The sequence below is a fragment of the Megalopta genalis genome, chromosome 2, assembly GCF_051020955.1.
Source record: "Megalopta genalis isolate 19385.01 chromosome 2, iyMegGena1_principal, whole genome shotgun sequence".
Taxonomy (NCBI): domain Eukaryota; kingdom Metazoa; phylum Arthropoda; class Insecta; order Hymenoptera; family Halictidae; genus Megalopta; species Megalopta genalis.
The window spans coordinates 1,535,117-1,562,970 of NC_135014.1; the positions used below are offsets into that span (position 1 = coordinate 1,535,117).

A 27,854-nucleotide genomic window follows, 5' to 3' on the forward strand; every position below is an offset into this window, starting at 1 on the left:
TTAAAGAAAAAGGCATTTAAGGTTATATTTTAAAAAAGAAATATTTTGGTTTTCGAAAGTAATGAAATATTACTTTCACTAAATTTTGTACTAGTGCATATTGACGAAAATAAAATAAAATAAATATAAATGAATATAATAACGAAATCTATGTAAATATAGGAAATAGAATAAAATAATGTGTAAATAGAACAATATAGATAATTAATTCTATATTAATTAATTAATTAATTATTATAGAATTAATATAGAATAATGAATTATAGAATATTAAATACGAATAATGAATAATTGTTATTCGACCAAAATATTCGATTAAAAAGGATAAAATAATATGAAAATAGAACAATATAGACATAGAATAATTAATCCTATATTAATTAATTAATTAATTATTATAGGATTAATATAGAATAATGAATTATAGAATATTAAATACGAATAATGAATAATTGTTATTCGAACAAAATATTCGATTAAAAAGAATTCATTCGAGCGAGATCATTTTAGATAAACATTTATATTCGAAACAATTCGAATAATGCCCGTCTCTCCGATACGCAGGAATAAAAAGCAGAAATGAAACCCGATTCTCTAGTTGAGAAATAGGAAAAATATGAGGAGAACTGGTATAGAAAAATTTCGAGAGGCCTGTTGACACTCGCTGTTTCACAATAATGGCACGGTGTTCCTCGGAAACGTTTTCTCACACCGGTAACATATACGTCCAAGAAACAAATGAACTTTCACGGTTAAATTAATGGCTTTCTTATAGAAATTTAGCGTATTGTGCTCGTGGCAAAATACGGCGAGCACGGAAAGCGGTTTCTGTACACTGAATTTCCAATTTTCGACGAATCGACGATATTTTTAGATCGTTCACTATTGAACCGAGAAACTAAACATATCTTTAAATAAATTTTTTTTACAATATATAGGATTTATGATAGGATTTACGATGCGGACGGGATTTCGTAACTGTTTTTTTTTGGGCTCTATAAGCCGTCCCGGCAATTAGAATCATTATCGCATTTGGCACTATAAATGCGGATTTGAAACCGCCAAATCCGACCCTCGGATTTTCTCCTGGCCATCGTAAACCCCATGGAACGCGAAGTGCGCGGTACGGACCCCAGGACAGACCAGCGGAATTGCTAAAAACCCGAGGCCCCGAACTTTCGGTTTTTTAATTTTAACCTAATGGGGGCGGTGTTTCCAACAAAATCCGCATTGGCTGGTGGGAGTTCCTGTCGCGCTGAAAACTCCGAGGGGTGGGGATTGGAAGTCGGCGTGGAATACGAGCCGCAAGAACTTCACATCAGAAGCAGAATAGAAGCAAAACAGAGACGAAGCTCGGCACGCTTCAAGACGAATCTCCCTCGCAGAGGTCGGATGTAAAATACGGCTCTTGCCGGCCACGGTTGGCGGCCATCTTTCAAGGCTCTTGCCGGCCACTGTTTTGACGGCCATCCATCAAGGCTCTCGCAGACCATCGTTGACGGCCATTTTCAATGCACGAGCGTGTTTTTGAAGCGGCAAAATAACGCCGCCACGCTGGGAACAAAATTCACACATTAGAAGTGTACATTAACCCTTTGCACTCGAAGCCATTTTTAACTGTAAATCTAAATTAACTTTTCTCACTTATAGTATTTCCATTTTATATGACAAAGCGTATTTCATGCGCTGAAATCGAGTCTTGTAACTCGTACAATAGTTAGACTTTTAACAATCTTTTTATATCTAAGCTTTGATAATGTAAATATTATTTTGGAACGTGGTGTAACAATTTCAGTGGTGCCTTAGAATCATCACTCGAGTGCAAAGGGTTAATTCATTTAAAGGAAGTAATAGAATAACAATTTTTCTGTAAAATATTAGTTTAGTTTCCTGTAATTATACTAATCGGTGTCACAAAAATCAAGTAAATCGTTCAGTGTTCGGTATTCATTGATTTACGGAAATATCTATGGAAATCAAGCTAATATTTCTATAAAATATTAGTTTAGTTTCCTGTAATTATACTAATCGGTGTCACAAAAATCAAGTAAATCGTCCAGTGTTCGGTATTTATTGATTTCCAGCAATATCTATGGAAATCAAAGTGATATTTCTATAAAATATTAGTTTAGTTTCCTGTAATTATACAAATCGGTGTCACACAAATCAAATGAATCGTCCAGTGTTCGGTATTTATTGATTTCCAGCAATATCTATGGAAATCAAAGTGATATTTCTATAAAATATTAGTTTAGTTTCCTGTAATTATACTAATCGGTGTCACAAAAATCAAGTAAATCGTTCAGTGTTCGGTATTCGTTGATTTCCATGAATATCTCCTTGCACTAATTGCAATTGGTTATTGAGAATCGGTGTCATCTCGATTATACACGAACAATAAATATTGCTTACACAGGAATTGCAATATTCCAAATCGGTGTCACAAATCAAGTAAACCGATCAGTGTTCCGTATTCGTTGATTTCCAGGAATATCTCCTTGCACTAATTGCAATTGGTTATTGAGAATCGGTGACATCTCGATTATACACGAACAATAAATATTGCTTACACAGGAATTGCAATATTCCAAATCGGTGTCACAAATCAAGTAAACCGTTCAGTGTTCGGTATTCATTGATTTCCAGGCATATCTCCTTGCACTAATTGCAATTGGTTATTGAGAATCGGTGACATCTCGATTATACACGGACAATAAATATTGCTTGCGCACAGGAATTGCGATATATTTTGCCAATGATAATTGAACGACAACGCGTGCCTGAAACTTCAAACTAATTAACATATTTGTCTTGGACACGAAGTATCGTTAAAATTTCGTTATCATTCCGCATCGACAATGGTCATTTTACGGCGGTTCGATCGAGAAGCGTGTATAAGCCTATTTCGCCGTCAGCAATCAGCAAATAAGTGGACAAACGATCTCTGAATTGTTGCGCCGCGAATGCAAGCAATAAAAGTGAAACTCCGGTATAGTTTTCTGCGATGTTATTCACCGAATAGGGTTCTCGGGTTATGTTTCCAATCTGAAAACGTTTCTAAAGATCTGGAGAAAGTATCAATACTTCAATGTTTTCTCTGCAACGTCTGTGTTTCTTTTCTTTTTTTTTCTTTTTTTTCTTCGGCCCGTCTCCGTTCTTCCATCGATTAACGAGATAAAAAAGAAGAAAAGTAAAACGCGCGTTTCTTGTCGAATTCGATTAAACCGCGCATTTAGACTCGTTCTCCGGAATTTCTTTTTCTGGCACAGGTGAACGAGCTTCGCGAGAACAATCGTCGTACGAGCAGTTTTATCGGTACATACATATTTAGCAAGCATTACCGCACGATGCAGATTATGAAATTGAAACGAGAACGGAACGGAGATATTGCTATTAACGGTTTACGTGTGACGTAACATATGAATTCGATCGATCCATCGTTTTGCGAATAAAACGTTGACCGCATAACTCATTGACTACCACGCAAATTTAGCGCGTCTTGCCCTGGGTGCCACGGTTTTATTTGAAAGAAAACATAATATTATATATAATAATATATATTATTATGTTTATAATATATAAAACATAATATAATATATATATAATTATATATTATTATGTTTATAATATATAAAACATAATATAATATATATATAATTATATATATATAATTATATATACATATATAAAACATAATATATAAACATAATAATATATAAAACATAAAAATATGTTTTAAGTTTTAAAATATGTTAAGTTACTGATATAATATTGCAATGGCATTCACAGTATTTTTATCGAAAAAAAATCAATATGTTCTCTACACTATAGTGTGTCCCAAAAATGTCTCGCAATCCGAAAGTGGCGGGTTCCTCGGGTCATTCGAAGCAACTTCTTCCTTTACAAAAATTTTCTCCGAGGCATCGTTAACGAGTTATCAACGAAAAACAGTGACCAATGAGAGGCGAGCTCGGCTGGCGCGAGGCGACCGAGCCAATGAGCGGAACCGGGCTTCGCACGCTGGTTGGCTGGGCCGCCTCGCGTCAGCCGTACTCGATTCTTATTAGTCACTGTTTCTCGTTAATAACTCGTTAACGGCGCCTCGGAGAACATTTTTGTAAAGGAAGAAGTTGCTTCAAATGATCCGAGGAACCCGCCGTTTCCGGATTGCGAGACATTTTTGGGACACTCTGTATAGTGTAGAGAAAATATTGATTATTTTTTTCAATAAAAATGGTACACTATTTTATTTAGAATTTATAGTTGACAATTATGCATAAAAAATATAAATGTTTCGTGATCCGTCTCTTGTAACAAGCCTTTATCAACAGGTGCGTTGCATGAGACCGGCGGTACGCTTATAGAAAACAATGGATACTGTCGTTGGAACAAGAACCGCGGCTTTCTTATTTTACTATATATTCATATATTCAGTGAACCATTTAAACGGGAACACCCGTTTCTTTGTTGTTCGTGTTTTTATGAAAAAGGTTCTCTGGACCAAGTTACATTATTTCAAAATAATAATATACTTTTATATAAATAGTGATACGATTACATATATATATATATAAATAATATGTATGTTATCGTATTACTATTTATATAAAAATATATTATTATTATATATATATATATATAATATAATATAATATATAATATAATAAATATATATATATATATATATATATAATATTATTAATATTATTATAAATAAAAAATGATATAATTTTATACAAATAATAATATAATTTTCATCATAAAAACAGAGATACTCGGACGGTGCTAAAGCGATCAACAGCACTGTACAGAGCAACAAGTTCCGACGTTGTGTCGTGCCATCGCAAATACGTCTTCGCGGTTTCACATCGGACGATCTAGTAATGAATGTTGCCAACGTCCAGGATTTTCTGTCGGGGAACGATCGTTGGTTTTTACACGCCTAACGGCAACCCACTCTCGGTTTCATCACGGTTTCGTCATCGGTTCCCCGCGATACCCGTCGACAAGCGTCGGTGTTACACGCCGAGCCGTCCGCGATCGAAATCGATGGACGTCATTACGAAGCCGCCCCGTCGATTGTAATTGTAATGATTCCGGACGACAACGACCGCGCGACGGCGGTCCCCGTCGCGTCGATCTTTCGCGATCTTGTCGCAGCCGCCGCGGCGCGGCGAACCGATTCACCGTAGAAAGTGCGCGCGACCGGAGATCTCACGATCTTCGATTCATAGCACGACCTTCCCACGTGCAGCGGACTGTGCATCCATCCCCACGGTGCAATGGTTCACGGTGCACTCGTCTCCCCGATTCTTATCGTCGGCTCGCGATACATTGCGAAACGACCGGCGTCTCTCGTTTTTATTCTCTCTCTCCCTCTCTCTCGGGTTCTTTCTTACTCTCTCTTCTCTCTCTCTCTCGCGCGCGCTCTGTCTCTCGCGCTCTATCTCTCGCGCGCTCTGTCTCTCGCTCGCTCTCTCTCTCGCGCGCTCTGTCTCTAGCGCTCTGTCTCTCGCGCGCTCTGTCTCTAGCGCTCTCTCTCTCGCGCTCTGTCTCTAGCGCTCTCTCTCTCGCGCGCTCTGTCTCTTGCGCGCTCTGTCTCTTTCTCTCTCTCTCTTCCTCTCTCTCTTTCTCTCACTTTTACTCACTCACTCTCTTTCTCTCGTTCTTATTTATATTCACTCACTTACCATTTTTTTATTTTTTCTCTTTTACTCATTCTCTCAGTCCACTCTTTTTTCTTTCTTATTCTTTCATTCCTCTCTTTTTTCTTTCTCATTCTCTCAATCATTTCGTCTCTCTTCGTCTCTCACTTTTTTCTCTCTCAATCTTCTCCTTCCCTCTCTCTCTCTCTCTCGCTCTCTCTTTCTCCGTCGTTTTCCCCTTGTTCCCAGAGCGTCACGATTATTTCCCCGACGTTCGTTAGCCACGCTTCTCGCCGCAGCACTTTCCTCGTTAACCCTCCTGCCCCCCCACCCCGTGCCCTGCCGGCAATAATTATCCTTTTCTGTGTACCGCTGCTAACGATATATTTAGACGAATCGTAATGGTTCGAATTAAGGGGAACATTTTATTGGCAGTTCATTGTAATTTACAATTAACCACGTTCCTGGCGGCGCTCTCCCTATTAATTGAACAAGCCAACTGTTGATGATCCTTCTTTCCGCGCTCGTTTCATTAGCAGAAAGATAAAGATATTACGACTTTCGGCTTCCTACGCTTCCGCCAGCGACCCTTTCGGCGCGAACTTCTTTCGGAAAGAATGATCATTTCAATTTTTAATTTTAACATAATAGTATTATACAATATTATTGAATATTGAAATTTTAATTCAATAATATTATACTATATTATTGAATATTGAAATTTTAATTCAATAATATTATACAATATTATTGAATATTGAAATTTTAATTCAATAATGTTATACAATATTATTGAATATTGAAATTTTAATTCAATAATGTTATACAATATTATTGAATATTAAAATTTTAATTCAATAATATTATACAATATTATTGAATATTGAAATTTTAATTCAATGATATTATACAATATTATTGAATATTGAAATTTTAATTCAATAATATTATACAATATTATTGAATATTGAAATTTTAATTCAATAATATTATACTATATTATTGAATATTGAAATTTTAATTCAATAATATTATACAATATTATTGAATATTGAAATTTTAATTCAATAATGTTATACAATATTATTGAATATTGAAATTTTAATTCAATAATGTTATACAATATTATTGAATATTAAAATTTTAATTCAATAATATTATACAATATTATTGAATATTGAAATTTTAATTCAATGATATTATACAATATTATTGAATATTGAAATTTTAATTCAATAATATTATACAATATCATTGAATATTGAAATTTTAATTCAATAATATTATACAATATTATTGAATATTGAAATTTTAATTCAATAATATTATACAATATTATTGAATATTGAAATTTTAATTCAATAATGTTATACAATATTATTGAATATTGAAATTTTAATTCAATAATGTTATACAATATTATTGAATATTAAAATTTTAATTCAATAATATTATACAATATTATTGAATATTGAAATTTTAATTCAATAATGTTATACAATATTATTGAATATTGAAATTTTAATTCAACAATATTACACAATATTATTGAATATTGACATTTTAATTCAATAATATTATACAATATTATTGAATATTGAAATTTTAATTCAATAATGTTATACAATATTATTGAATATTGAAATTTTAATTCAACAATATTACACAATATTATTGAATATTGACATTTTAATTCAATAATATTATACAATATTATTGAATATTGAAATTTTAATTCAATAATGTTATACAATATTATTGAATATTGAAATTTTAATTCAACAATATTACACAATATTATTGAATATTGACATTTTAATTCAATAATATTATACAATATTATTGAATATTGAAATTTTATAGAATTGCTTTAAGCACAAAGGATTCACAGAGTTATTTGAGATCAATAATTATAAGCTTCGGTATTCGCGATTTCAACTTCGCTTAAAGACGTGTTTTCTTTAACTGCGCGCAAAATATCACCGACTGATGGATGGGACTCTCGGCGCAATTTTCTCTTGCTTTCGTTCAACTGCTGAACAGATTTCATTAGCATTATGTATACCGCTTCGACAAGCCCGCTAATCGTGTCCGAACGAACACAGACACTGAAATCGCAGCTTTGCATAGAAACATACACGTTTACAGCTTTAAAAAAAACCCGTGTAGTACATACTTTCGGTATTGTTCAATGTTTACACGACGTGTAAAATACTTGATGACGTTTCGTTGTACAATGAATCACTCTTCGCGTTCTTTTGCCGCGTCTTTTTAGTGTAAAGAAAATAAAGAGAAGAGAGGAGAGAGACATACTCTTCGTGCCAATATTTAGATAATTATTATATTAAAGCATGTTATATATTTCTATTCATTATAGAATATGTATATTATACATTACATTACGTTACATATTACATTATATATTACATTACATTACATTACATTATATATTACATTACACTACATTACATTACATTACATTACATTACATTATATATTACATTACATTACATTACATTATATATTACATTACATTACATTACATTACATTACATTACATTACATTATATATTACATTACATTACATTATATATTACATTATATATTACATTACATTACATTATATATTACATTACATTACATTACATTATATATTACATTATATATTACATTACACATTACATTACACATTACATTACATTACATTATACATTACATTACATTACACATTACATATTACATTACATTACATTACACATTACATTACATTACACATTACATTACATTACACATTACATTACATTACACATTACATTACATTACATTACATTACACATTACATTACATTACATTACATTACACATTACATTACATTACATTACATTACATTACACATTACATTACACGTTACATTACATTACATTACATTACATTACACATTAAATTACATTACACATTACATTACATTACATTACACATTAAATTACATTAAATTACATATTACATTACATATTAGATTACACACACACACACACACACACACACACACACACACACACACACATTACATTACATATTAGATTACATTACATTACATTACATTACATATTAGATTACATTACATTACATATTAGATTACATTACATTACATTACACACATTACATATTATATTACATTACATTACACACATTACATATTAGATTACATTACATTACATTACATATTAGATTACATTACATTATATTATATATTATATTACATTATATAATATACTTCTCTTTCTATACATATAAATTTTACTGTACGCAACACAGTTCAGTAATATTCGTCATTAAACAAAATATCCTCAATTGTTCGCGACCAGCTGACCAATCCAAAATCGAAAGGATTAAAACGATATACAGCTTAAGGTGCAAAAATCGCGCGTCGTTCTTTCGACAGAAAGCCCTGAAACGTACGCGTTCGTTGTAGCTGCACGAACGGGAAGCCGAACTCGAACGAAGGTAAAAAGGAAAACGTGTTCAGGAAAGAAACGTTGCTCTCTCGTCCGCGAATAGTTAAACGCGCTTGTTACGCTCCTCTCTCAGCCGATATCTCCTCTTCCTGAGATCGTCGTCGCGTACGCTCGCACGAGGAGGATCGCTCGAAGCAAGAGAGGACTTTCACACGAGCCCGAAACTTTCATACACGGTTTCATCTGCGCGTGGTAACAGTCGCGAGCGCGCACTGCAGAGGAGGAGGGCGCGAGTGCGTTCCCTTTTCCCGTTCTTTCTTCACGGAATATAATTTTCTATTATCGCGTAAACGCGCAGAGCTCGCTTCCATTTTCCCAGCCGATTTGTTGAATCGCATTACCCTTCTTTCCAGCCCGCAGCTACGTCGTCGCGATATACATTATTTATCCTGGTCGAAAGGTTGCAAAAAAAAAGAGAGAACGTAAACGCACAGGTGGCATCATCCTCCAAAAGGATCCGAGGAATTCTTTTTGTAGAATCATTTCTTTTTTCCTTCGTAAACGACGTGGAATAGTCGAGTTCTGCAGGGAAATGATTGTTTTCTTTAACAGGTCCTGATATTATAAAAATGTTTGTAGGAGAAATTTTTACGCCCGCTTCTTTATTCGAGTATTATATTATATTGTTATATTATATTATTATTATCGAGTATATTATAATATAAGTCATACGAAGTTTAAATAAATCCAGTCTTGGCATTGTTACAAATAGGCCGCGGATTTTTATGCAAAATACAAATTCTTTCAATTGGTAAATTGTGTTAAATGTAAATTAAATAGAAATGCATTTTTCTAATCTGTTCGCAGCTCGATAGTTTTGTTGGTCATTTTTGTCGTAAACGCATATGCATTAGTCGCGTTTAGGGCTCGTTAGTTCTAGCGTTGATCTAGCGCGGTTAGGCTATTACGGTTAGGCTCCGCGCGAGCAAAAATCGGAGAACCGTATTACATAAACGCGAATCTGCTAAGAAGTTGTTTTCTCCAGCGAAAAAAAGTGGCTTTTAATTAACGGCCACGGTTTGTAGAATTGTTTCATCGGCTGAAAGAAAGTCGTGACGCAACGCGCGGTTTTCTATTCACCGATGAATATTCTTCGCGATTGATAAGACGGCGGATTTTTATGCGAAAATAAAAATGTTGTCCATTAATCGTGGGAAGCGGCGATCGAATAGAAACGTACTCCTTGTTTCAATAGTTTTAATACATTGACATCGATGTAACAGTGTATCCTTTCTCTTAACAATTTTAATTATTTAAAAATAATGCATAAAATCCGCGGTTCAGCGATTAATAAAGATCGGGCAGGATTCGAATAATCGATTGGGAAAAGTAAATCCGCGACTCTCGAGTTCCACTTGGACCGTTAATATTAAATCTTTATGCAAAATATAATATAACCAACTCTTAACAATTTTAATTATTTAAAAATAATGCATAAAATCCGCGGTCCAGCGATTAATAAAGATCGGATAGGATTCGAATAATCGATTCGGAAAAGTAAATCCGCGACTCTCGAGTTCCACTTGGACCGTTAATATTAAATCTTCATGCAAAATATAATATAACCGATTCTTAACAATTTCAATTATTTAAAAATAATGCATAAAATCCACAGCACAACGTTTAATAAAGATTGGACAGGATTCGAATAATCGATTGGGAAAAGTAAATCCGCGACTCTCGAGTTCCACTTGGACCGTTAATATTAAATCTTCATGCAAAATATAATATAACCGACTCTTAACAATTTCAATTATTTAAAAATAATGCATAAAATCCACAGCACAACGTTTAATAAAGATCGGACAGGATTCGAATAATCGATTGGGAAAAGTAAATCCGCGACTCTCGAGTTCCATTTGGCCCGTTAATATTAAATCTTTATGCAAAATACAATATAATCGACTCTTAACAATTTTAATTATTTAAAAGTAATGCATAAAATTCGCGGTCCAGCGATTAATAAAGATCGGATAGGATTCGAATAATCGATTCGGAAAAGTAAATCCGCGACTCTCGAGTTCCACTTGGACCGTTAATATTAAATCTTCATGCAAAATATAATATAATCGACTCTTAACAATTTCAATTATTTAAAAATAATGCATAAAATCCACAGCACAACGTTTAATAAAGATTGGACAGGATTCGAATAATCGATTGGGAAAAGTAAATCCGCGACTCTCGAGTTCCATTTGGACCGTTAATATTAAATCTTCATGCAAAATATAATATAACCGACTCTTAACAATTTCAATTATTTAAAAATAATGCATAAAATCCACAGCACAACGTTTAATAAAGATTGGACAGGATTCGAATAATCGATTGGGAAAAGTAAATCCGCGACTCTCGAGTTCCATTTGGCCCGTTAATATTAAATCTTTATGCAAAATACAATATAATCGACTCTTAACAATTTTAATTATTTAAAAGTAATGCATAAAATTCGCGGTCCAACGATTAATAAAGATCGGATAGGATTCGAATAATCGATTGGGAAAAGTAAATCCGCGACTCTCGAGTTCCACTTGGACCGTTAATATTAAATCTTCATGCAAAATATAATGTAACCGACTCTTAACAATTTCAATTATTTAAGAATGATGCATAAAATCCACAGCACAACGTTTAATAAAGATTGGACAGGATTCGAATAATCGATTGGGAAAATTAAATCCGCGACTCTCGAGTTCCACTTGACCTGTTAATATTAAATCTTCATGCAAAATATAATATAACCGACTCTTAACAATTTTAATTATTTAAAAGTAATGCATAAAATTCGCGGTCCAACGATTAATAAAGATCGGATAGGATTCGAATAATCGATTGGGAAAAGTAAATCCGCGACTCTCGAGTTCCACTTGGACCGTTAATATTAAATCTTCATGCAAAATATAATATAATCGACTCTTAACAATTTCAATTATTTAAAAATAATGCATAAAATCCACAGCACAACGTTTAATAAAGATTGGACAGGATTCGAATAATCGATTGGGAAAAGTAAATCCGCGACTCTCGAGTTCCACTTGGCCCGTTAATATTAAATCTTTATGCAAACTACAATATAACCGACCGCGTGGAACTCGAAAGTCGCGTGTTTACTTTTCCCCAATCAATTCAAATCCTACCAGATTTCTATTAATCGCCAGACTTACGCAAAGTAGACGTTTTCGAGGACAATTAGAAATAAGTATAGTATAAACACGCGTAGAAAACGCGAGTTCTCGATTTAATCGACGCATTTGAATTTTAAATGTTGCGTAACAGTCGCGCGGCTTATAGGACCCTGATCGTGATTTCCGTTGCCGTTATTCTTTGTTCGGTCGAAACGATTGTTTCACGCGTCAGCGATCGCGCAGGTTCGCGCGCGCGCCGCGTTCATCGATCATGTCGTCCGCGTTTGGAGACAGATTTTCTTCTTTACGTAAGAGAGGAAGTAATCTAATAGCCGTGCGACAACCAGAACGATCTCGACAATACGATCGGAGCTTTCGTTTGTCCACTTTTGTCCCGTTGGACGGTGATCTCCCGGCAAGAAAGTGTACAAGACCGGCTAGATCGCCGCGTTTAGATTGCGTTCCGAGGAGAAAACAGATATAAAGCCGAATTTCTTTTAATAACAGCTGCCTCCGCGAGCAACGTGTACGTGTACCACCTTTTGAAATATTTACACGGTCATTTCTCCTGACACGAAACAGCGGTTTTCCAACCGAACGCGCTCAACGGCCTGTACAAAACAGCTATCTTCGAATTTACTTGTACGAAACGTCTGTGAAAATTAGCGAAACAATAGAGTGCGAGCCGATCGGTGTTTACGATAAGCTCAACGAATATTCATGCCGTCGATATCCATCGCCAACAAAAGCTTAGAGCGTCTAATAACGTTGCCTCGTTAAAAGTATACTTTTATTTCGTATCCAATGTCTTTCTTTATCGTGCTCGGACTAGGACTGTTGCACGCTGTATTATTTTCTTCGACCGCATTTTTCATTTTACAACCTGAGCTTCGCCATCTTTCCTTCGCTCTGTTCCATAAAAATTCTATAAACATTTTCCCTACCTTACTTATCCAGTAAAACATTGTCTTATGATAAAATATAATACTCTATTTTCTCTCCTCCTTATTTTGGCGTGCATCACGGATCACAGATCGGTCTAGTTTGCACACTATTGCATTGTACACTATTTATACACTTTATTACTTTCTTATGTTTCAGTTTTCTGTGACAGTGCTCTTATTTTTACTTTATTTCTTAACGTGTACAATTTTTATCCTATCTTTTTAAAAGAACTGTCGCGCTGCAGCAGTTCGATCGCGGACGATTATGGTCGAAAGCGTGCTCGAGAGGTTATGTTACTCGTAAAATAATAATAAAGAACTCGCAAGTTTATGCGCCGAGAGTGCCGCGACTTGTTGTCAGGTATTTTAGAAAGCGAACGGACATTAAAATAGTTTTCTGTTCTCCTCTTCTCGTTCCCGGTTTTACGAGGCTTTGTCTAAAATTCACGTGGCCATATAAAGACGCCCGCCATTTCCCCTCGGCGCGCACACGGCGCGGCGGTTTCCTCCTAGGCCGACACGTCCTCGAGCCATGCACGCGTGAAACGCGAACGCTTCCTCGGGGAGAGAGAAAGTCGAGGGAACCGTGCGCGCCGCGGGACGCCCGATGGCAATGAATCTTCTTTTACTTCCATTTCCGGAATTGTGGGTCAAGTTCTTGCCCGAAAACCAACCCATGGCCGGTCGCTGCCTCCCGTGCCTCTCTCTCGAAGGCGAAAGTCACTTCCACCTTTTCTTTCGTCTTCGTCTTCACGATTTCGATGCCGACGAAACGCCGATCTGTGAATTCCTTTTTTCTCGTGAAATTTCTATCTTGGGGAGAGTCGCCTAACGCGCGCCACCGCCGCCGCTCGCAGAAATCATTCCTTTCCAATCCTCCTGTTGGCTATGCGGATATTAAATACAGGCTGTCCCAAAAATGTCTCGCAATCCGAAAGTGGCAGGTTCCTCGGGTCATTCGAAGCAACTTGTTCCTTTACAAAAATTTTCTCCGAGGCACCGTTAACGAGTTATCAACGAAAAACAGTGACCAATGAGAGGCGAGCTCGGCTGGCGCGAGGTGACCGAGCCAATAAGCCGAACCGGGCTTCGCGCGCTGGTTGGCCGGGCCGCCTCGCGTCAGCCGTACTCGATTCTTATTGGCCACTGTTTTTCGTTAATAACTCGTTAACGGTGCCTCGGAGAACATTTTCGTAAAGGAAGAAGTTGCTTCAAATGATCCGAGGAACCCGCCATTTCCGGATTGCGAGACATTTTTGGGACACCCTGTGTATCTCGCGACGATCCTGTAAGAAGCTGTGTAAAAACATACGTTCGTTTCAGCGGGCTTTTTTCGGCATCGTGGCATAATTAATATACGGTGACTCCCGTTAATATGCGGACTTTTTTCAATGCGCAACAACTTTTTTAGAACTGGACTAAACGTTTGACTCTTCTGTCTGAACCTACAACGATAATTTTATTACGATTTTTTATTATATATATTATATATATTATATATTTATATATTATGTTTTATTATATTATATTATATATTATATTTTATTATATTTTATTATATATAAATAAAATAAACGTAGCAACGAGCCCAGAAAAAGCAGCAACGATGAACTCGTTATTAATGAAAAATTGATCGTATGATAAATAAATAGATGCGCGCCTGCGAAAAGAATAAAACGACATGCACAGTGAACTGGAATTGTTATCAAGATTATCGTCCTTTCTTTCACCATTCAACTTTCGTTCATTCATCGCTCTGCAAAATTACTTAACGCAGTCACACACATACACATACACACACAAACACAACACAAACACAGACGCATACTTAAAGGAATGAACAATAGAGAATGAGAACAATAAACACGACATTTGATGCGCCCCACTGACACGTTTAGAATACTTGCACAATGGACATAACAATTTTTTATTATATGCATTTTATACGTTCTAGAATAATCTGAAAATCCAGTTGCACTTTTTTGGCTCATGCTTTCTCCTTTTATACAGGCCCATGAATATAATACTTTTGCACTTGACTCGTGTATGCGATACGATTGCGTAAAGTATTGAATGCTTTTTTTTTTATCAAACTTACTACAAAGGTCTCGTAATTTTTCTCATCGTATCTGTTTATTATTTTGTAGCATTACGTATATTCATTAATATGTGGACCACATTTGAAGAAATTTCGATTCTGGAAAGCGAACGTTTTCGCTTTGAAAAGTATAATATAACATATGATATATATTAATATTATTATATATATTATATTATAATATATGTATAATATATAGTATATATTAATATATATTATTATTTATTATATATATATATATATATAATCAAATATATATATATAAGAATGTACACGCGATTCCATCCGACAGCCAGTATACCGACGTTTAAACTCGTATTTTATCAACGAAATTGATGTTTCAGCTGGGCAGTTTCTACGATCATGACGAGGCAGAACCTAATTCCGAGCGAGGACGGCTCACGCATGATCCACGCTTTGATCCCGATGTGGGACATGTGCAATCATGTGAACGGAAGAGTGAGTTTCCACGATCATGATCGACCGTACGGCTTTAACTACGACTAGCGATGGGTCTTCGAGTATTTTGGATTCGAACCCGAGCAGCTTTCGATTCTAACCTCTTCGATCTAACCTCGAGCAACTTCAGAGCTCAAAGCTCGAATTGCTTGAATTTTGAGTATGCTCGAAGTTAGGCCAAACGGTTTGATCTTCATTTCAACATCTTCTTCAACATCTGTGAACAGAATCCCACTGTAAGCTAAAAACAGCTGAAGCCTGTCGTTTTAAAACGACTCTCTTCTTCCTGAAGAAACACCAATCAATTAAAATGCTCGTGCCGGTTCCAGTTTGCAGAGCTATTAATCGGTTTCTCTGTTTCGAGGCTACTAGAGCTGGAGATGCTGTTCGAACAGATTCGTTTAAAAGTTCGACCCTAACACGCTCGAGCGACTCGAATACCCATCGCTAATGACGACGCGCGATTTCATGTTCGCCTCGTCTCGTTACAGATCACCACCGATTTCAATGCGACGACCAACTGCTGCGAGTGTTACGCTCTGAGGAACTTCAAGAAAGGAGAGCAAATATTCATTAGCTACGGGCCTAGAACGAATTCCGACTTCTTCGTTCACTCCGGATTCGTTTATATGGACAACAAAGAAGTAATATCAGTCATCGAGAAAATGCAACCAGCTGTCCTGAATAATGCGAGATTTATTAACCATTAGATTACAAAACTTCTCGTAATAATTCGCTACTAATTCCTGCACGCGTTCTTCGAAACAAGACTTAGCTTTTTAACATTATTATAATATAATATTGTATTATATATATATTATTATATTATATTATATATTATAATTATTATACTATATTATATTATATATTATAATTATTATACTATATTATATTATATTATATATTATATTACTATAATTATAGATCTATATAGAAATACAATATTCGGGTTACTTATGACCCGGGTATATCAGTTAAGGGTTGAGGATGATTCTATGGTTTTCCAAATGAGACAAAATTAATTCTGGCATTTGTTTCTTAAGAGTGTAGCGTACAGCTAGCTTATTAACGAGTTGCTTAAGTGACGTGTACTCCTTCAGGATGGTTTTAAACTTCGTCTGGGGATCAGCAAAGCCGATTCCCTGCAAAGGGAGCGTATCGAGTTATTGAACAAGCTGGACCTACCATCGATGAGCGAGTTCCTGTTGAAGCCAGGAACAGAGCCAATCTCGGATCTGTTACTGGCATTCCTCAGGGTGTTCAGCATGCGTAAACAGGAACTGACGCATTGGCTCCGCTCGGACCGGGTCAACGATTTGAAGCACATGGACTGCGCTCTAGAGACAGTCGTCGAGGAGAACGTCAGGAAATTTCTGCTTACCAGGCTGCAGCTCCTAATTGCTAATTACCCGACGACTCTGAAGGTGAAAGTGAAACGAAAATATAATCCGCGATGCGGGTTACGGCTCCTTATCGGCGTTAAAATCGCGATCATTACGGTCTTTTTCACTAATTACATTCTTCTGTTTCGTTTCGGTTTTTTCAGGAAGATCTGCAATTACTCGAGACATCGTTACCGCAAATTAAGAAGTTAGCCATCCAGCTGAGAGTAACAGAGAAGAAGATTCTCTTAGCCGCTCTTGAGTACGTGGAACAGTGGATCAAGGCTTAAGGGGAAACCAGAAACGAATCTCATCGCACTGAAACGAAAAAAAACAAACAAAAAACAAGTCATTCTTTTCTCGATGTTAAACGGTTTTTTCTAACGGCATTACTAACCCGATGTTTGCTTCTTAACTATTCTCGGTTCACCTCCGGATGGGACACGTATTTAATTACTACATATGTAAGCGGCGAATGCCTAAATCTATTCGAATTCTCGCCAGTAGATTGCGGATTTTTATACCTTTATTGTTGTACATGCAAATCCATGCAATTATATTTATAGTATTTTTATTTTTACCAAGGAGTCTCGTCGCCGAAAGACGTATTTTTAGTTCTTATTGTTTTTTTCACATGATATTAAAAAGTACTATAAATATTGTGACAATGATAAAAATTTACATTCAAAATGGTGATTCGCACGGGGATCCGTAATCTACTCGTCAGTTTTTTCTAGAAATATTATCGAGCTTACTTCTCTAAGACACACATCGAGTCTATCACCTAATATAAATAACTAACACATAAGTTAACCGGCAGAAGACGGGACGTTGAAAATAGTGTTTAAAACGCTGGGTCGAAAGGGACCCCACCATCCGTCGGTTGAGAAGCAAACAGTAATCCCCAATCCGATTGTGTCGTTACTTCTTTTGTATTTATTCGTGTGGTAATGGCTGCGGGTCAGCGAGTCACTAACCATTGCCGAATTCCGGCCGTAATCAATGATCTAATTAATATATGGATGTATCTCAATATTTTATTTTCCATGATGCTATTTACACTTGCAGAATAAACTTGATACGGCTAATGTAGATAACGTGATATATAACGACGTGTAATATTCTACTATTAACTAAACGACAACATCGAATAAATCTTTTCTTCGAGATTTTGACAAATTCTTTGACACAGTGACGTCAACTTCATTCTCGTGGGTAACCAGCACCATGGAGATAAAATGATTTTTGTGAATCTGAATTTATACATATAAATAATATGAATGGTCCGTTGTATAGTACCTGGCAAAACCTTAACAACGCGGTCATACGTAATCCTTTGAAGATTAATTTCTCTTTAGCATTTACTATATTATTTATTGAAGGGTATGATATGCCCTTGAACGTCATTCTTATTGAAGAGTCAGCATGATCAAGTTATTTAGTTTTATCAGGTATCTCGTATATGAAACAATACGGAGCCGTAAATGACAAACGGAAATGGGAGCAACGGTGTGAAAAACATTGAAGCCTACGTGGACCTTCGAATGATTCTATATATGTGTACGTGTATTAACAACAACCATACAATGCAATGTCAAGTAACTGCATGTTTCAAGATATTTTTGCTCTTGTTGTCGAGAAATAAGAACTTGTATGAAAATATTAGCAGTTCCGATCGATATTGATCGGATCGTATACTAACAAAGTTCTAACTTCGTGATTTCAAGAACTTAACAGGCGCAACATACTCTTATTTCAGCTTTGATAAGAAATTGACAAAAAAAAAAGATGAAAAAAAATGAACATGTACAAATAAAATGTTACTACTCATGGATATTTATTTTTCACAGAGGATAGTTAAGAGATCTAATTCTTTATGCGAGCTATTGTGCGTATTACACAGACCTACCGATGATCAGACTTACGAATGATTGTAACCCGTAAGATTTACCGATGTATTTATGAAATTCTACCAGTACTCATAAAACTAATACGAACAGCGAACTCCAAACGTTTTTTCAGTCATTCAAAACTTTAGTCGTATCATGTTTACCCCGGACAATTGTGCAGTAATTTTAAAACGAAACTGCGCACTTCTAAATAAAATCCCATAGAAAGTCGCAAGTGCATGAAAATGTTACAAACATGTTCGGACACATGTAATGAAGTGTAATCGGTAGACCACAGATCATTATGCGGACATAGATCATTCTGCTTTATTTGGTAAAAATTGGAAATTAATCTAAATTGATTTCTTTTAATAATAGCTTGAATTTTGCCGAAACTTCGGCAGTACAATCGTTTTACTACATTCTGTAGACTTATAGAATATTCTATGAAAGCGTAAGATCTGAAGTCTAATAATTAGGTAGAATAATAAATTAATCTATGCTACACAGCAGGACTGATAGCTCTGTATTGCTTTTTCGATACATAGGGGCAGACATGATACAGCCAAATATACAAACATCAGATTTAGCTTAATGTTTACATCTCTCTCTAATACAAAACACAGAAAATGTATGACACTGTGATTATATTGTTTCAAGTGATCACTAGAAAATTACCTCGCTATCTGATCGAAAAAGTTCCGCGCGCCGAGTATTCGCATGAGATTCTTAGTTATATTCTTAAAGTAATATTATCGACTCTGTGACAATATTTAGTGTCCGGTTAAGCGAGAGACATTCTGTATCTTACACGACCGCTAAAAAAATATACAATTATATATGTTCATCCCTGTGTCAAGTGAGGTGAAACTGTGATACAGTTTATTTGGAGAACTTTTTGATCAGATAATATCGAATACATGCTCTATTAATAATTTATAAGTTGTTCATCGCCAGTCATGTTTAATTGTACTTAATATATACTACAGAGTGACTGATCCTCCTTGTCAACGGCACATTTTATATTTTATTATTACAATTAATTCTTAAATATTAATCTCAGATCCTTTACATATCATTTGTATTCATTTTTCTTTTTCTACTTCAGCCGGTATTAGTATCTTAAAATCATAGCGCATTATGGAATTTCAACTTTTAAGTGTTTATATTACTGTTTTTATTCGCATAATTTGCAGTTTGCTCTTTCAATTGGCGGAGTAACATCTCGCTGATAGATTCCTCTTTTCGATCGTCGTTATATCCGTCTTCGGTCTGTACTTCTTGCTTGACATTTGGAACGCTGTGATCTTCCTGGAGATGCAGCACAAGAGAAGGTAAGGCATAAAATATTTTGTCACAAAGATTGCATTGGAATGTTTTTCCGTCAGCCGCCTGCAGGCAGTGGAGATAATCTTTCATGTTACTGAACGTTTGTCTATGTAGCGCCAAATGTTTTTCATGATCCATGGCTAAAATAAATTCGTAAGAACAAATTGGACACTTTAAATTGTGCTTTGTCCACATGGTGTGTGTTTTTAATCTATGCAAACTGTCATAGACTTTTCCGCAGATTGCACACTTCATGCATTTGTGATTTTTTAGCGTCTCTCTGCTTTCGTACAATCCGCTACATTCCTTACATTGATAGGTTCGTTCTCTTCTACAAGCATGTTTGAGCCAATGTTTCTCCAATTGTGGCAACAAATCGAACACTAACTTGCACATTATACATACAAATCTTCCCTGGTGATCTCGTTTCATAGTAAAATTAGACCCTCGTATGTCCCAGTGTTTCTCAAAATTATTTTTACGTAACAAGTTCTCATTACAAAATTCACACTGATTTTGATGTTTGGATAAATGAGTAAATAGCATTCCTGGTTCGGTGTTCGTGTAGTCACAGAAGGAACATACAAAAGTATCATCTTCCTCGTACATGTGCGTGTACAAATGTTTCTCGAACGAGTTTGAAGTGAAAAATATTGCACCGCATGCTGAACATTTTAGGTACGGTTTACCATCCTCTGAATAATACAAAGGCAGAGATGTGAAATTTTGTATCCGACCAATGTTATCTTTAGAATCTGTGACATTATCATCCATGCCATATCCCTCGTAATCTATTTCTTCCATAGATGACATGTGATCATCTGGAGAAATGATCGAATGCTCTTCCTCTTTTATTTCGACTATCGGCTCATGCTTAGGCAGTAACTTTCTTAAGAATAATACTTTGTTGCGTCTTTTAGAACGATGCTGCGATTTAGATTTCTTGTTAGTCATAGAACGTTTGCTGGACAATTTCTTTGTCATCAGTGCATTATCCGATTCTAATTGAGTTATTAGAAAAAATTCTTTACTGTTCGGTGCAGAATTCATACACGAAAGTGGTGACTCCATTTTAAGATTGTTCCAATTTGCAATAGTAGACTCGCTATTTAGTTCGGAGTCATTCTCCATAGAAAGTAGCCCAGAGGATACATCGTTCTCCTGAGATTCGATATCATCGTCGTCGTCCTCCTCATCGTCATCATCATCATCTTCCGAGGACAAAAGAGGCGCGCCAAGTATTTGTTCACCCGCTATCTGATACTTGTTCTTTTCATAGTTTTCTCCATCGATTCTACCTTCCCTAGTTTCCTCATCTTCCATTGTGCCTTTTGAAAAATCTTTGCATTCCACGTTCTCCAGTGTTAACATTCTATCCCTGCAGGACTCCTATGGTATATTCGAGCGATTACTGCAATGTAAAAAGTAAAACGTTACTACAATAATGGAATGTTTACACGGTAAATTCTCAGGAGTAGAACATAACCTTTTTATCGCTCGTTTGCCGCATTATCTTCTTTTATGATGCTGGCTCGTAAATATACGACAATTACGTGGAAATTGTTGCTGGTCGATGTCTCTGACTGGCCAAACGAACCGTACTCACGCACAGATACTTAATTCGATTCTTCCTTGAGATGCTTTTCGTGGAGCAAACATTGATTTGTATCTGCGTGGAATTCTTCAAAGACGCATCGGCAGACGGGGAGAAAGAAGCGTATGTCGGAAAAGGGCCCCGTCATTCAATGTTTCGAACCTTCGTGATTCATTGTGCAGGGAATCCTTATAATTATTCACACACGAATAACTTTGATCAGCTGTTTTCTGATTACACAAAATTGACAGGACGTTTCGGAGCGCGTCCAACCGATGACCTGTCTTTGGAGACACAGAAAGTACTTCTCAACTTCGTCTTTCTAAATTTCTTTATTGCAGAGCCGTGCGTGCCGTTCGAAATGAGAAAATGCGACGAAGAATTCGTCGCAAATCGGTTTATGCGTGAACATTTATCTCGATCTGTGCAACATATTGTTGTTCACGATGCTGCATACTGCCGTTATACGATGTGAAAGGTCCATCACTCTTTTATGCATTCAACGAAAGGTTGAGAAACACTTTCACAGGAACAGGGCGTATAACTGTATACATGCACACCATAGGGAGACTCGACGATTTATGAGAACACGTAGGTGTTATAATTAAAATATGCCTGTACGTGTAGAGCAGCGTTTCGTCGATATAAAATATAAAAGGAAGTAGAATCAGATTTTAATAGATTTATTTTCACTTAAACATGCACATGTTTAACATATTCAAACAAAAAAGACGGTACAGTCGAAACTTAACAATCGGAAATATACGTAAAAGTAGCTGACTTTCGTTCGAAAAAACATATCACTAATTCTTTGAACTTCATCTATACCTAGATTTAACAATTAAGTAAAAATTATTTCTCGTATCTTTATATTATTGTATATTAATATTATCGACTACTTAGGAATAATAGTACGAGTTACTATTGTTAATGGTATTATTAAAATAAATTTAACGTATACAACTTTGCTCATGACAGAGATCCGAAGCAAATTATTAAAAAAATTTCATAAATTTTCTCGTCAAATAATTAACCCGTAGTCTTATAAAAAAAATATATTAACAGTAGACAACGATCGAATTTTATGGTGTATTTTATGTATTTTATGTATAATGCAATCAATAACTATCGTTACAACGTGGACGATATCGATGATATTGTTCGGTTACCGTACGATGTTTAGGTAAAACGATTCTTTCGATTCATAAAAAAAATATATATATATATATATCACGAATTGTAACCGTAATTGCGCCTACACTCGGCAGGTGCCGAAACTTCACGAAAGAAGCAAATGAGGGCATAAAACTCCCATCTACCGTACGATCTCCCAAATACACCGTTGTACCATGAAAGTTTCCGAGCGGCAATAACTTATGCTGCACCATATTCATTCAATCCAGGTTATCCCAAGTTTATCAATGTCTTACACCTTTTTCCTCGAATTCATGGTATAAAATGTTTTTTTTTAGCTCGCATAGGAAGAAGTATTTCTACTTTACGTCGTTCACAGAAACATTATGTGTCGCGAAGAAAAGGATTATCGCCGATCACGTAGATTGCAAATCGTTGTGCAAAATGTTCATGGTAAAACCTTAGAACGCTACGACGGAATTACAATTAATTAATATACTAGGACGGTAAAGTAAAATCTTGACACACTAGGATGGAAGTAAAACGAGTATTGTGAGCTAACTACATAATTCGTCTCTGTCATGGATGCATGAAAATGATTGAAAATTCACAGTCTACCAGTACGTATTATTTTTTACGGTCTAACGTTGTTGCAAGCGTTGCGGATTTGTTCACAGACGACTCATTCGATCCTTACCCAATTTCCAGCGTTCAGTCTTTGCTCCGTTTTTTGTGATCGTGCCCATGACTGTGATCATGGCCGTGCCCGTGGCTGTGATCGTGCTCGGAACCATGGGCGTGGGGGTAACCGAAATGATGAGCATAACCGTGGCCGTATCCGTTGCCGTAGCCGTGGCCAAATCCATGGGCATGCCCGTGTCCATGACCGAACTCATGACCAAAACCATGGCCGTATCCATGAACGAAGCCGTGGCCGATTCCATGGCCGAATCCGTGACCGATCCCGTGGCCAATGCCGAAGCCGTGCCCGTAGCCGTGTCCCGGGAAGTGACCGCCATGGATCGACGGGTAAAAGTGACCGCCGCCATAACCGCGAGCGTAAACGCCTCCTGGGAACGGGCTGGGCCCGTAAAGGGAAAACGGCGGCGGGTGCAGCGGAAATGGAACTGGAACCGGCACCGGTACAGGGAATGCCTGCTTCACCGGAACCGGATACGGTTGCTGCACCGGCACCGCCACAGGGTGTCTCACAGGTATCGGCACCGGCCGTTCTACCGGTATCGGCACTGCCTACACAACAAATCAGTGCAACATTTACGATCGCATTCCACGCACGAAAGCGATTCAAAGAACCATGCTCTCGAACACTTTTTATTTCGTCCGATGGACTTCGATCATTTTCTCTTTTCTTTTTTTATTTTTCAGTTAATCGTTCGCGCTGGCGACGATCAACGATGTACCAGATGCATTTACGTTCTTTTTATGAAATCATAGTACTTTATTTTCGGGGCTTATCCCTTTTTGCAAGTGCCGAATATCTTTTTGTTCGAATAGTGGCCCGAAGCAGAAATCGAAATGAACAATTATCCATCGTTAAAACACTATTTTTACCGATTTTTTATGAGTAGGTACCTATTTTTATTAAATTAAGTTTGCGTATAGAAATTATTTTTACCTAATTAATTTGATATTTACAGGTACTCAACTTTTCTAAATTGATTTTATAGTCGTTTCAAGAAATATTGGAGAGTAAATCGAGGAAAATGGTTAAACTTGGAAAGAAATTTTGCATTAAAATTTTGAAAGATGTCTTCTCATATCTTTGGTAAAATTAAGTTCGCGTATAGGAATATTAAAATTATCAAATTAAGTTTGCGTATAGGAACCATGTTTACCTAATTAATTTTATATTTAAAGGTACCTGCCTTTTCTAAATTGATTTTATAGTCGTTTCAAGAAATATTGGAGAGTAAATCGAGGAAAATGGTTAAACTTGGAAAGAAATTTTGCATTAAAATTTTGAAAGATGTCTTCTCATATCTTTGGTAAAATTAAGTTCGCGTATAGGAATATTAAAATTATCAAATTAAGTTTGCGTATAGGAACCATGTTTACCTAATTAATTTTATATTTACAGGTACCTGCCTTTTTTTTTTTCTAAATTGATTTCATAATCGTTTCAAGAAATATTGAAGAGTCAATCGAGGAAAATGGTTAAACTTGGAAAGAAATTTTGCATTAAAATTTTGAAAGATGTCTTCTCATATCTTTGGTCGAAAATAGGTTTGAATTTCTTCGAACATTTTCTTGTATCAAGTGTGAAAAGGTCTGCATAAAATCTATAGCCCGTTAATTAATGTACAATAAGCGTCAAAATGGAAGTTATTAAATTTAAGCTATACTTTTGAAATTCTAGCTGCCAAGTTTTAAACGTCGAATAGTTCCAGAGGATAATCGAGAAGCATCGCTTACCTCGGGTACCGGATACGGGATCGGAATTGGTTTGTGAATGATCTTCTCGACCGGCACCGGGATCACCTTCTCCACCGGCACGTGATACGGTTTTTCGATGATGACCGGCTCGGGAACCGGAACTGGCTTTTCCAGGACCACGTGCTTCGTGATATACACCGGAATCGCTTTCAAAGAAATCGCCGGAGCTCTACCATACGGTATACCACCGTACAATCTATATGAAAAGAAATATGCGTCGTTGAATTATCCTTCCGAAGTAATCCTAAGTGAATTATTATTTCATTCATGTATATCGGACTGTTTGTTTTCAGAGAAAAGTCGTTAAGATTTTTGTGCTATTACCCTCCGTGGGCTAAATCGAAAGAGGGGAACCTCAGCCCTTTCCAACCGTGATCGCCTGCCCACGGAAGCCCGTGACCGTATCCGTGATGATTTGGTATACCAACCCATCCGCCGGCGTCGAGGATACCTCGTTTATTTTGTTTAGATTCGCTTGTTGTTTCCGTCGAGTACACGGAGCCGCAAAAGAGTATCAGAAACAGCTAAAATTAAATTCATCCCAAGCTCGTTATCAGGAATTTCTGTAATTTCTCTCGCTCTGCCGATGCAACTTGTTAAACAACGCGACACGTGTTCACACTTTAGGCAATTCTATTCGTCGAGTACGCAGTCGACTTGATAAATATTTTTGAGAACTCGGTGTGCAATTGAGACAATATGTATATAGTAATGTCTCCCTAACTGACGCTCAGGTTGTGCACAAAAATGGACAATTTAGGAAGATTATTCGAGCCTTGCGGATCGTTTTTATAATTGTTGACAATTCGTAGCTATAAAAACAAACCGCAAGGCTCGAATAATCGTATCTCCTCTTTCCAAATTGTCCATTTTTGTGGACAATCTGAGCGTCAGTTAGAGAGACATTATTGTATTAGGAAAATTAGGGAGAATTTACGAAATATTAAAATAAGTAGAAATATATGGACGATTTGGGCATTGGGCATCAATGCATAATTTTTTATGGTCGCTTGTAAGCCGTTTTACGTAGGAGAACGCTTTTTAGTCGTTTTATATAGGAGACAGACTAGTTTTTATACTCGTCGATTGTCAATAATTATGAAAACGAGCGGCGAGCCACGAATGATCGTATCTCCTCTTCCCAAATTGTCCATTTTTGTGGACAATCTGAGCGTCAGTTAGAGAGACATTACTGTATTAGGAAAATTAGGGAGAATTTACGAAATATTAAAATAAGTAGAAATATATGGACGATTTGGGCATTGGGCATCAATGCATAATTTTTTATGGTCGCTTGTAAGCCGTTTTACGTAGGAGAACGCTTTTTAGTCGTTTTATATAGGAGACAGACTAGTTTTTATACTCGTCGATTGTCAATAATTATGAAAACGAGCGGCGAGCCACGAATGATCGTATCTCCTCTTCCCAAATTGTCCATTTTTGTGGGCAATCTGAGCGTCAATTAGAGAGACATTACTGTACTGCTCAAGCTAAATCGATGAATGGCGATTCTGACTAACTTAATCTTTAAAATAGACTATTTTAAATGCTGTTTTCAACGCGTTGACTGCCACACCAGTGATGCGACGCAGATCGCACAAGATCAGAACAATTCATTCGATAATATAACGACAGAAAAGACAGATTTTATTGTATCCTAAAAAAGTATTGATTTACCTAATGGACCGCGTTGTCAATAAATTTGTAAGTTTAACAACAAAATCGCGGCAGTCGAAGCGATTATTTCCGCATTCGAGGGCCCAATCAGATTGCCAGAAAGTTGACTCTCGAGTTCACCAAAAAATATTTAATTCCATTCGACGTGCTGCTTTAAAGGATTCCGTGAATATAAAACGTTTCTCGTATTCGATTCGTGCGACGTTCCGCAGCAGATCGGCGACGACAATCAAGAAATGCGCGTGCACTTAAAATTAACTTGGCGAACGCGACGATACGTATCGGACGATGAACGAGAATCTACGGTTTCGACGCAAAAAGCGAGAAGGAACTGCACGTAGAACGGTATCACTTCACGAAGAGAAAAAGCAAAAAAAAAACGATACTCGGACACCGCTTGTTGAACGCTGTTCGCGTGTTCTTACCGGGATCACAGACATTGTTCTCTCTTGTTGCGAAGAAACTGTTCGAATCGCCGAGAAAACGGTAGCTTTATATATATATTTGCTGTCCGGTCTGCTCTGCGGACCGATGAATCTGGACAGAGGTCCAGGTCAAGTTCCCGTCTTTGATTGGATCAGGAACTCGGCCTTGTCAATTGGTTCGTCC

General features: G+C 36.4%; 3 protein-coding genes across 4 annotated transcripts in view; 1 reads left to right on the forward strand and 2 right to left on the reverse strand.

Annotated features, from left to right (window-relative positions):
- Window positions 1-19,172, forward strand: part of Setd3 (SET domain containing 3) — a 35,120-nt gene extending 15,948 nt beyond the window's left edge. For both annotated transcript variants that reach the window (XM_033475858.2, XM_076528660.1), the window contains 4 exons: window positions 15,672-15,786; window positions 16,278-16,430; window positions 16,887-17,210; window positions 17,333-19,172. In XM_033475858.2, coding sequence (XP_033331749.2) covers window positions 15,672-15,786; window positions 16,278-16,430; window positions 16,887-17,210; window positions 17,333-17,458 — 718 coding nt within the window. In that variant the 3' untranslated portion in view covers window positions 17,459-19,172. The remainder of the gene's footprint in view (window positions 1-15,671; window positions 15,787-16,277; window positions 16,431-16,886; window positions 17,211-17,332) is intronic.
- A 388-nt stretch (window positions 19,173-19,560) lies between these two features.
- On the reverse strand, window positions 19,561-22,480 carry LOC117223530 (uncharacterized). Its single transcript, XM_033475857.2, has 2 exons — window positions 21,873-22,480; window positions 19,561-21,797 (listed from the first exon to the last, which is right to left on the reverse strand). Exon 2 carries the CDS (start codon window positions 21,755-21,757, stop codon window positions 20,213-20,215), a length of 1,545 nt encoding a protein of 514 aa, XP_033331748.1. The 5' UTR covers window positions 21,758-21,797; window positions 21,873-22,480; the 3' UTR covers window positions 19,561-20,212.
- A 167-nt stretch (window positions 22,481-22,647) lies between these two features.
- On the reverse strand, window positions 22,648-27,818 carry LOC117223533 (uncharacterized). The gene is made up of 4 exons (XM_033475859.2): window positions 27,671-27,818; window positions 25,893-26,092; window positions 25,548-25,764; window positions 22,648-24,365 (listed from the first exon to the last, which is right to left on the reverse strand). Exons 1-4 carry the CDS (start codon window positions 27,683-27,685, stop codon window positions 23,826-23,828), a joined length of 972 nt encoding a protein of 323 aa, XP_033331750.2. The 5' UTR covers window positions 27,686-27,818; the 3' UTR covers window positions 22,648-23,825.
- Window positions 27,819-27,854: the final 36 nt, after the last annotated feature.

Excerpts from the sequence above, each read along its gene's own strand:
- LOC117223530 (XM_033475857.2), bottom strand. The coding sequence starts at position 21,757 with ATGTTAACACTGGAGAACGTGGAATGCAAAGATTTTTCAAAAGGCACA.
- LOC117223533 (XM_033475859.2), bottom strand. Across the intron at positions 25,765-25,892 it reads TTCGATTTAGCCCACGGAGG|ATTGTACGGTGGTATACCGT; the intron begins GTAATAGCACAA and ends CTTTTCATATAG. Across the intron at positions 24,366-25,547 it reads TCCCGTATCCGGTACCCGAG|GCAGTGCCGATACCGGTAGA; the intron begins GTAAGCGATGCT and ends TTTGTTGTGTAG.